Raw genomic sequence first — 11,237 nt, 5'->3', positions numbered from 1 at the left:
GCTGTACAGAGAGGATTTTCAAACCTACCCAAGTCTTGACTGTAAACACTACGCACTTCCTGAGAAAGGCTTTAAGGTCTAAGCTCCACATAGCAGCTCATTTGACCCTACACACCGTGAAACAGGAGAAGGCAACACACACAGCTCCTCAGAACAGCACGACTGTCTTACGGCCTGTGCAGGGTAGTATTTAGGTCTTTGTTGTAGGAGCTAACCTAAGCTAGCTTGAAAAAGCAGCAACCAAATTAAAACTGCATCTTGAGGAGACGCTGAGAACAAATTAACTGCTGGAGAGTGACTGTAGCAGGTTTCCCAGACAACGACAGCTCACCAGAACTCCATTGCTTTCTGTAGATGCCATTCCCTATTTTTTTTATTCATGACATTTTGTCCAATGAAAAACAGGTTTCTGAGGAGGAGGAATGGAAGTCACTCGAAATATAACTCAAACACAGACAGTACCATGTGCTGCTGAAAAAAGTGACAGCTTGCTGCCAAATAAGCTGGTATTTTTGTCTCGGTCTTAAATATGCCTGCAGCCATTATGATTTCCCACCGCAAACAGGAACTCTGATGTCAGACTGCATGAAATACGAAAGTGCAAAAAATGTTTGGGGAAGTCTACGTATTTGTAAGTCTAAGGCTATTCCAGCCTGCTGAGCTGGGAAAGCAATGAAATTTGCAATTTCAGATCAACAAGAATAAGCAAAGTCTCACATCAAGAGCTGTTGATTGCACTTTTCAGAACTGGCATCCTGGATAAAGAAATAGTTTCAGCTGATTATAGATTTGCACACTGAGTACCCACCCTGTGGCTTGTTGTGCTGGTCTCAGCCAAATATGAGGTTTTAAAAACAAAACAAAAAAAACACAACAGAAATCGCATTTTCAATTTCTTACTTTTCCATAAAGCTCCTCAGGTCTTGTTCATGTTCATGCTTTGTACCGATTGTGCTCCTGTCACCAAAGCTGAGAGCCTTGGGCCAGAGCTAAGAAGCACCTTGGCTAATTTTCAAAAATATGGGTGAAAATACTGGTTAAATTTGGTTTGGTAGTAGTTGTACTAGGACACTCACTCACAGTGACAGCTGTTTTTTTTTTTTTGGTTCAGTTAAAGTAATAAATTATTTTTGTATGAGGTGGATAAAAAATGAAGAGAATTCACTAGTTAAATTCTGGTTTTGGTGATAAATGCAATATGTTTTTAACTCAACCAAGCATAACATAGCCAGCTTTATGTTCTACAAAATTTGCAAACTGTACAATGAAACTGAGCCAATTTTTGGCAGTACTATGTGGGGTTTATCCTTTCAATCTGAAACTAAACCAAAATTAAGCTGTACTGATTGAATTCACCTTTGCTTTTTAACTTAGCTTCCACTCCCCCCCCCGCAAGTGTAAACTTGCTAAAGTAGGGCTGGCAATCTCCTGAATTTTATTTGGTTATTTAAATCTACCCCCAAAGAAACATTTTTGACTGAGTGAAAATTTCTCCCACGTACTCGTGAACACTAATTCCACAGAGAACGGCCTTGTTCAGTTGCTTTGTTAAGGGAATAAGCAGGAAGACTGCAGCAAAGGTACGTGCAGTGGGGGACTGACTTTTTTTTTTTTAATTTGAATGTAGTTTGAAATCAATTAAGTAGTTAATATCAATTAAGTAGTTGTAAGATGTCTTAATTCCTCAAATGTCTGAACAGGATAAGACCAGATTTTCAGTTGTCCTGTAGCTCAGTTACAGCAAATACAAAGTGACTACAAGATGCTAGGAAATGACATTTTAAATCCGCTCTTTAAGTGTGTTAAGTTGGAAACTCAGGACAAAGGGGACTCAAGGCCCCAAGAAGAAAACCTTTAAACCAGGATTAACCTCTAATGGCTCTAAATATTCACCATCATGTTTGCTGGTGATTACTAGGCATTATACTCTCCTTTAGCATCACTGTTTCCTTAAATACATCATGTCATAATATTTACCTTGTACGGCTCTGTATATCACTCCTTCCTGCCCCGGGCAATGATAGATGTGTAGTTTTGTTTTTGAATTTGTTATATGAATCTTAAATGAGAGAGGACTGTAGCACAGGGAGAGCTTGTGTTTTCCTTATTACCGAGATGATTTTTAATAGGGCTTCTTCTGCTCCTCCAGCTGAAAACTGCATTGTGGAAATGAGCGTCTGCTTCCTTACAGTGTGCAGAAACCCTTATTTCCTCCCTGCCAAAGAGATTCTCTAGTGTAAAAGTCAAAGCTGGCCATCGGTTCTTGAATGGAAAAGAAGGGACTAAAGTCCATTTTGTCTGCTGTAGTTGAAGTCAGGCTCCTCAATCTCAGTTTCTGTTATGTCTGAGATTTTGGAGTGTGTCCTTCCTATTTCTTCCAGTGCACAAGCAAGGGAGTCAAGGTCTCCATCATGTTGATGTCGGGCTTCCCAGAGGTCCAGAATGACAGCAGATGGACTGCGTTGTGTAGCGAAATAGGAGAGATTCCTGAAAGGGGGTGGGGAGATGAAGCAGAAGGATTAGGAGAACTGTACAGTGTAACACTATGAAAATGTTCACTGAAAAGGGAAGTGCCCTGTGTTGTGCCTGTGGAAGTACAAAACAAACAAACAAAAAACAGCAGGAAACCTTCAGCAAGATCTAATTAGATGAGTGCAGGGAATCCTCCAAAGGACACACACTGGTGCTTTTATTCTTTAATTGTTACTTGCTCAATTTAGCAGAAGTAGAATGAACACAGGATTCGTTCTTGTGAGGTACGTAAATGCTGGCCAGCACTTACCATCCTGTGTATTGATTTAGAAACCAAGTCAGTTCTGGAGAGTGTCATCATTCGGACAGCAAGCTTAGTAAAAATTTGTCAGGGAGAGAAATTGTGTGATTTAAGTTGATGTTGCAATTCCATGAAGTTAAATCGTATATTTTCATTTGTAAATTTAGATTTATTATGGTGTAGTTTTTACAACTTTGCAGGAGTGATATTGGCAAAGAATTTAGTAAAACAAAGTGATTATCTTTAATGCATTATTCTAAAGCTCCTTCTATTGACTGGCCTTGGACATAATCATCCAAACAAATAAATGACCTTTATGCTCACAAGCATAAATGTTATTTATAGCACAGAATAGTATTACTCCTAACTGTGGAGCACAATTTCCTTTGAAATATGCCCTTTCCTTAAAGAAAATCTTCAAAACATTTAATTTGGTTTGGAATAGAACATAGCAGATAGAAGGCAAGACAGCAGGCTGTATTTTTTGAGAGAACGCGTGCCAAAATCTTCTTGAGTCTTGTACTTTACCAAGACCTCAGTCTTGTGGGTGTACCAACTGAGCTTAGAAGCTAATGTCAGGTGGGATGGGACACCTGGGTTTATTCAGAGGAGAAAACAGTTCCTGTTTTCAGTAGCCAGTCATATAGATAAGAAAGTTACAATTAATCCTTGAGAGTAAGAAAGGTGATTACCATTTACACATCTTTAATACCAGCAAGCAAGCAAACAAACAAAACCCATAACATAATAGCAGGAAATCATTCTTAGTGCATATGTAAATGTTCACCTTTCAAAATTGCCTTCCATTACCTGCTGATGCTGTTTTTTTGTGCTAACATCTGCCAGTCTTTGCCTTTGGCGTTGGGTGTGTCAAATGTTGCACAGATTCTTTGTCTGATGGAGTAGGGGATTTTGAATGCTTTTGCGCCCATCTGTGCAGGGAAGTTGCTGTCATCATGTGCAAAGAAAGTGATGCTTTCTCTTTCACTCTACACAGAATAGAAAAACAAAGCAGTTAGCACAGCATCAGGCTTTGTGCCTACCTTCAGGTCTGTAGGTGGCTCTCTTTAGCACGGTAACAGAGTAACATCAAGAGTCCTACCATGTACTCCTGTTTACCAATGGGGACTGAGACAAGATTTTTGCACAGCCTCATCAGAAGGAGAATAACTGTGAGTGCAGACAGTTCTTTTCTGTATTCTTTCTGCCACCTTGTTATGCAGGATCAACCTGCAGTGAGTTTAGCTACAGGTACCTGTTGGTGCATCACATCCACTTTTGGAGGAAGAAAGCATCAAATCTGAGTCTATGATTCCATCTACAGTTTGTGGAAGTGACAACAGAAAATGAAATAGCTAGGAGGTTTTTTTCTGATCTGTGAAGGAACTTCTAGCACATCACAACCACCTATGTCTAAAAACATTTTAAATAGCGTCATTTTCCTTCCACAAGTTTCCTATTTTTGGGTAACAGATGAAGTCCAAGAGAGCAGTGACTGGGAGGTAAATGCCACAAAAGGATATGTCTGCCTAAATCTTTAATAGCTTAAACCTAAAATGCAGATAAAAATCTCCCATTTGTGATTTTTTAAAAGCAGCTAAATTCTGTAAGTACCTCAGTTCTTCCACATTAAAGATCTCTATGGAATCCAGGTCCTTTTTGTAGATCCGTCCCTTTCTTTTCCTACGAAATTATACCAGCCTTGTGTAATGGAGTCACATTTCCATGCATTATTCGTTTCAGAGCAATGCAGCATAAATATTAAATAACAATGATGCTATAGTCTCTTCATATAACATTTACGACACATCCCAAAAGTCATCCATGCAAAGTAATAGCAGTGCTGTAGATATATCACGTTGTCTGACTGTTTAAATTAAATATGCAGAACAATAGTAGGTTTTCATACCCTGCACATGTGAGATAAGCTACTGCTACCTGGTTAGTTCAGGGAATTCTAAAGCAACGAACAATTCAAGTATTCAGTTGTTATTTATATATTTATCTTATAGTCAAATTATCCTCACTTTTCCTTCACTTTTTGAGATAGTCACGAGAAAGCCTTCTGTATTAGCAAATCTGTTTGAGGACAGAATTGTTAGATGCTCTGGGGACTTGTGGATAGATAGGTCCCTTACAAGAAAAAAAAAAAAAAAAAAAGGTCACATATTTATAAGGACAGAAAGTACTGAGATGTTTGGAGAAGGACAGACATTTTTTATGAAACTTCTACAAAGAACTGGCAAATGCTCGGACATTCAGAAACTGTTTTTATACTGAATGACATTTGTGGTTTTCTTATTTAGTTGCCACATTCTTTGCATAGTGCATTTAGCACATGAACATAAATCTTTAATACAGAAGTATCTGGATACTTTTTAAACATTAATCAATCAAGATGCTTAATAATCTAAAAAAGGTAGCTGAAGTTCTCACTGCTGTAGGACTCATTACCAGCTTGCTCAGTGCACCATTGCTTTCTTTAACATGTGAGCAAAGCTGCAGTCCTCGAAAGACATTCTGTGTGTACAAAAACTCCCCAGTGGCCCGACAGCATCCAGGCAATCCATCCATTTTCAACTCTCAGTGCTCTGCAAGATGCTCAAAAACTTTCTGCAAGAAAACTATTACTACTGACTCAAATATAGATGATTTTTAGTGTTGTAAAATCTCTGTAAGTACATCGTTTGATTTCTACTGGAAATAGAAACTAATGCTTTGTAGGGTTGTTACAGCTTTGAACAGGCCATGAGAAAACAGACTGAGGTAGAAAGGGCAAAAATGGGGAGGGATTGTGGCTCACCGTACTAAACAACTTGAAAAAAACACCACAAAACAGAGAGAACACTTTACCTCTAGAATGGATGTCTGGATCTGTAGGATTTGCTCGTGCCCCTTGACTTGTCGGACGCAGATCTTGCAGGACAGCTGTGTCGTGGCAGGAGTGTAGCGCTCCAGAGAAAAGGCACAGTGCAGCGGCTTCTGGTTGCTGCACCACACCCGGGAGAATGGGACTTCCTGCGACAGAAAGCATCCCCCGAGAACGGGGAGAAACTCCTTCAGTTTGGTTCTCCCTTTGTAATTAAGTTCTTAGCAGACAGAATGTAAATCATCTCACAGCTAGAGTGACACTGGATCCTCCAAGAGGCACAAGACGCCAGGCAAACAGCTGCTTTCAACACCTGAAGGTGCCCGTCTGCCTTCCTAACATGCTTGTTGCAGCCTCTTCCTGCTCTACCACCCCAGCAGTTTTTAAGGGTTCCCCCTACTGACTTGTGAACATGGTGGGAAGGCTGCCAAGCACTCGGCATCTGCTCCTGCAGGATGGCCAGGACAAACAAATGCACTAGAGGAATTCTGACTGCCACCTGCTATTAACTGCTTTGATGCCGCGCTTTTATGCGATGGTTTATTCATCTGTTCAAGCCTTGAAACAGGATCTTTGCTAATTTGAGAAAATATTAACATAAAACTTTCCTCATCATAGTGTCCGACAATGGTTTCATTTGGTGGACTAAACAGACGATAACTGAACAGGCCCATCTCAGTTGTTCTAGGCAAGCAAAACTCTTAAAGCCAGTTTGTTCTTGAAGTGCTGGCTTGTAGGAGAGAAAATGATTAAACACTGGAAGAAACCCCATAAAGAAATGGGTTCTTTTATATATAAACAGTCTGGAACCAAATCACAGCTGTCAACAGACTTGGAACATTTCACAAAACATTGCCCTGAGAAGGAAATACAAAGTCAGTGCAAGTCGTTCTGCATTTCTGCTAGAGACAATTACTGTCTTTCTCAGCTGTCCAAGCCATTCAAACTGTACCCAATTATAAAATGCAAATATTTATTTGGCTTCAGTACCAGCATTGTGTCAGACCCCTCTGTCAGCAGAGGTTTTGCACATGCTTCTTTTTAACGCTGAGTTCCTGCTGAGAGACTGGGTCGTGCCTGCTGTGATCAAAATCTCCAGCAGGTTCGGAGCCCTCCTTAGAGCAAACACAGCACATAAGCATTCTTCCACAAATTATGGATCCCTCATCTGACTTTTTAGTTTTTGGTTTTATCTTGAAGCAATAAATTGAACAGCTACTTTGGACCATGCCACTTGCATTAGATGCAGCAAAGCAAGGCAACATGTAAAGATTACTACAGATCAATTTGCACTGGCTATCACGACTTGTTTTAATAGCACCCTGTAGTTTAATTTGACTGAAAACTCTAGACTAATACTTGCCAACAGAGAACAAAAATGCCTGAGTTAAGTATACTGTAAACAATGCATTTATTCCTAGAAGATGTACACAGCCTTAGGAAGAGTGCTAGGTATTTGATCTACTAGTGGGGCATCCTAATACTGATTGGTTTATCTTTTAAACCCTAAATAAGTGAACAGACTAAACAAAACACTTAAAAGCGAGTTGTTCTTCACATGAAGCTGAGAATGAAGTTGTTTCTTTAAGTTCTTAAATTGCATCATGAATTATCCTCATGTTCTCATAGATAAAGGAATTTAGATACAGATCACTATCATTTTCAGAGTCCATTATACTCATACTTTGGAGAATATGGCAATACATTAAAAGCAATTTTTTTTGGCTAAAATACTCTATGACAGACAACTGTCTCTCTATATGCTTCTGGGAAAGGGAGATTACGTAGTCTGATTAAGTTCTGTATTTTAAAAGACCAGCTCGCTCTATTTGCCAGCACATTGCTTATAATTTCCAGTAACCAATACATTTAGAAATCTTTTGTTTTGATTTATACTTTCCTGTCTTCAACAGCCTCTCTAATTAATGTCTTACAGGAAAAATAATTTGCTCTTAATCATTTCTAAGAATATGCATGCCATAATTTGAACTCGTGACATTTAAATGCTGACATATATCCTCTCCTTTTCAGACGTATATTCATAGCAGTATAGAAATTGGAATGACAAAGACATCAAAAATAGTGATAAATTTTAACATGAGTATAGGCTTTCCATTGGAGGTAATTGAAACAGGTAAAAGTACAAGCTTGCTTTCTTCAAAATGAAAAATTTAAAGCATTCTGCTACATAAGAAATGTTTCATTCTGTATTTGTCAAAATCATAACGCAACACATTTTTTCTTGTATCCTTGAGATTAAAACCTCACCTTTCAAAAACAAAGGGGAGACAGTTGTCTTACTTGTGTTATGTCTATACCAGTGCAAATTCTTACTGTCTCTGTATTACAATGTCAACAAATAAAATTAGCAAGTACCTGACATGCAGTAAATGGTTTGATTCTCCAAAGGAAAGGAGGGATATCAAGGACAGATATCTGAAGACTGAAGGTATTCCCTTTGAAATGCAAAAGTTTTGGTTCCTCCAGTAACTGTCCTCCTTGGAGTCTTTCATCCAAAACCACTTCCTGCAATGGCAGAGGAGAAAAAAACATTTTTAAAGTGTTAGAAACAAATACCAACTCTAATGAAAATTCACCTTTCTGAAAGGTGCCTAGTTCATAAGGTTTGTATTAACTGAATGTACAAGTCAAAGTTAATCTCTTGTGTTCAATAAATAACTGAAGAAGGAATTTGGGCCTTCGAATTTCAGGCAGACTCATCCAGGAAAATACTCCTAGCCCACGACTCGTGTAAGTATTAATAAAGGGTATAATTACAAAGCTATTGTAAATCTTTAACAATCCTTTCAGTGGCTTTGCTTTTATTAGAAGCACATAGACATTAGTGTGCGCTCCATTAAGATTCATGTTTCTATTCTGTACAATAGGAAGAGGAAGTAAAAAGTCATCTGTCACAACTGTCTTCATTTCAGCTCTGAAAAGAAAATCATTTTGTTAAAGGTTCTGAGTTCACCATGTAAAAGCCAGTGAATTTCTTTGTTTTGTCTTGGCATGCCGTGTAGGAAAGTCACACAGAATCCCGAAATGGTTGAGGTTGGAAGGCACCTCTGGGTATCACCTGGTCCAACCCCCTGCCAAGCAGGGTCACCCCCAACACGGTGCACAGGATGGCATCTGGGCAGGTTTTGAATAACTCCTGAGGAGACTCAATGGGCAATATGCATCAGTGCTCTGTCACTCGTACCATGAAGAAGTGTTTTCTTACATTCAGCTGGAACTTGGGACAATTTTTTGTTTGATTGCTTGTTTTGTTTTTGGAAGGGGAAATGAACAATTATAATTTAGTTCTTGAAGGAAAAAAAAATCTTGCTCAGATTGTAAAAAGGAGAGGAAACTCTGAAGTGACTAATGACAACGTAAGGGTAATAACTGTGATAAATTCTATACATCAAATGATAATGACTTACCTACATTTTCTCTTTGGATTGGAGTAGCACTCAGCTGCAGATGCAAGCAGGCTCTGCCTGTGCTCATGTGGCCAAGGCACTGAGCCCAGCCTAACACTCTGCTTCCCAGCTGGAACTTTGTGCTGTGTTAACCATGGCTGTGATTTCTGGTTAGTCTAGAATGTAGGCAGAGCAGGTTTGCATCTGCCTGGCAGAAAATGAGTGGACAGTTTGGCAGTCCTAAAGCTCCTAAACTGACAAGTGAAACAACACTGCAGAGAAATTAAAGGATTTGCACTAAGTCATGCAGCAGTGGCATAAAAAATAACTGTTCTTGTTCTTATTCATTTTGAATTCTGGACTGTTGCTGTAGCCTATGGACTATCCCCAGGAATAAAGGCATGTTAGTATTCTATGAAAAAATAATTAAAACCAAAATATCGAAATGAAATAATTTACCTGAAATGAACAAGGTGTGTTATCCATACAATATACTCTCAAATTGTAATCCAGAGAATTGCAAGACAGGCAGCCAAAAACCGCTACTTTCAGCTGTCGGACGGCACAGTCAGAGATGGGTTCTCCAATAAGTGCATAAGTTCCAAAGCTGTTTAAGAGAATGTGACAGGCATAAGGATCCAACAGGCAGTAGCAAGAAGTAGTTTCCTCTTCCACAGACATCACTTCCTGCAAAATGAAATTCAGGTAAAAAAAAAAAATTTAATAGGCCTTGACAATAGAAGTCATGATATCATTTATTTATATTTATTCAACTGCAATGTAAAGTGCTCCTCAGAGCCAGTATGCACATTCTTAACTGATGTTGACCTCAGGGAATAGGAGAAGGTAGACTACCTATACGAGTAAACAGTCTCCATTTAGCCCCAATACAATACAAACACAGAGTCAACAATAGGAACTCTGTGCAGAATTCAGTGTGTACAGCTTACATGTATAATAATAATGATGATGCATAAGAAATTTTAGCATTTTTTTTCAAGTGTTATTGACTTTCTGGCTAATTTTTTCATGATGTCGAGGTAAGAAATTACCTTGAAGATTAAAGTCAATAAGCAAACCTTGAACGATAGTAGGTATTTGACATCCTTCAGAACATCCATTACAGTTATGTTTACCTCAATCAAAAAACTACCTCTCCCATTCTTTTGTATTTCACACTTAGTTCTGCATTACAGCATCATTAGATGAGGTATTTGAGCAGTCTACAGTCTGGCGTTACACTCCTCATTATTTCCAGGGTGCTTGTAACTGACACTGTTGGAGCTGACAGAGCATTGAGTGAACTTAAGTAGGAAAATGAAGCTGAATTTGAAATGGTTTAAACAAGAGCAACAAGCAGCATGGTGGTTTAGAGGAGGAAAAGGACAGAGTGAGTTCAGGTATGCGTGAATGTTTAACTACTGTTTCTTTCCTTGCAATGCTAGGAATCAAACAGTTCCATCACTAGCAGTGCAATAAAGTGTGATCAATGATGGATTTGTGTCTTGGTACTGGGTACCATGGTTCTAATACCATGTACAGTGAGCATCTTAGCTGGGAAATTCTGCTCCTTTTATCCTGTGTGTACCTGCCTAGCAAGCAGTTTTGGTCAAAGATGGCCAATGGGCTTAAAAAAATGCAGGTGAGCAGACAGAGATGATCAAATGCCCATGTCGTGAATACACAATGCTTAATTTCCTCAATAAATCAGTATATAAGAAAAATATATTTGAACTAAAAAAGCAGAGCATTTCAGTTAACATACATACACTAATCCTTCAGAGGTGATGAGCACAGGGTGATCACCAAATGCCCATTAAAGTGACATGTACAAAGAGACATTTTTAAATCAGGAGAATCTTTCTAGGTTAAAAGAAAACAAACAAAACCCACCACCAACAAAAACATTGAACTTGAACTGTATATTTTTAAGCAGTGCCATAACTTTCTTTATGTCATGATAAATTCTTGCTTGGATATCATGTTCTGTTCAGACTTAGGCTTCTTTGGGAGCTATAAAACATCCAAACAGTGTTTTCAAGAGCAAATGGTTACTGGCTCTGTTATTAAGTGATCTGAGAAAATGAATACTTTCTTGTGTAACATGGGCTAGATCATAAAATTGACCCTTTTCTGCACATTTTAGTACAGCACTTGAACAGAGTTCAGCTACTTCTGAACAAAATGC

The 11,237-nt window shown here is 38.7% G+C and overlaps 1 protein-coding gene across 1 annotated transcript in view; it reads right to left on the bottom strand.

Moving 5' to 3' along the window:
* Positions 1 to 2,282: 2,282 nt before the first annotated feature.
* Positions 2,283 to 11,237, bottom strand: part of UNC5D (unc-5 netrin receptor D) — a gene marked incomplete at both ends in the record, with an annotated part of 127,239 nt that continues 118,284 nt past the window's right edge. The window contains 5 exons of the mRNA XM_084302359.1: positions 2,283 to 2,487; positions 3,584 to 3,762; positions 5,627 to 5,791; positions 8,019 to 8,168; positions 9,509 to 9,736. Of these exons, the coding sequence (XP_084158485.1) occupies positions 2,283 to 2,487; positions 3,584 to 3,762; positions 5,627 to 5,791; positions 8,019 to 8,168; positions 9,509 to 9,736 (927 nt within the window). The remainder of the gene's footprint in view (positions 2,488 to 3,583; positions 3,763 to 5,626; positions 5,792 to 8,018; positions 8,169 to 9,508; positions 9,737 to 11,237) is intronic.

The sequence above is a fragment of the Netta rufina genome (genome assembly GCF_964035555.1).
Source record: "Netta rufina genome assembly, chromosome: 27".
Taxonomy (NCBI): Eukaryota; Metazoa; Chordata; class Aves; order Anseriformes; family Anatidae; genus Netta; species Netta rufina.
This window is presented reverse-complemented; position numbering and strand designations above follow the sequence as displayed.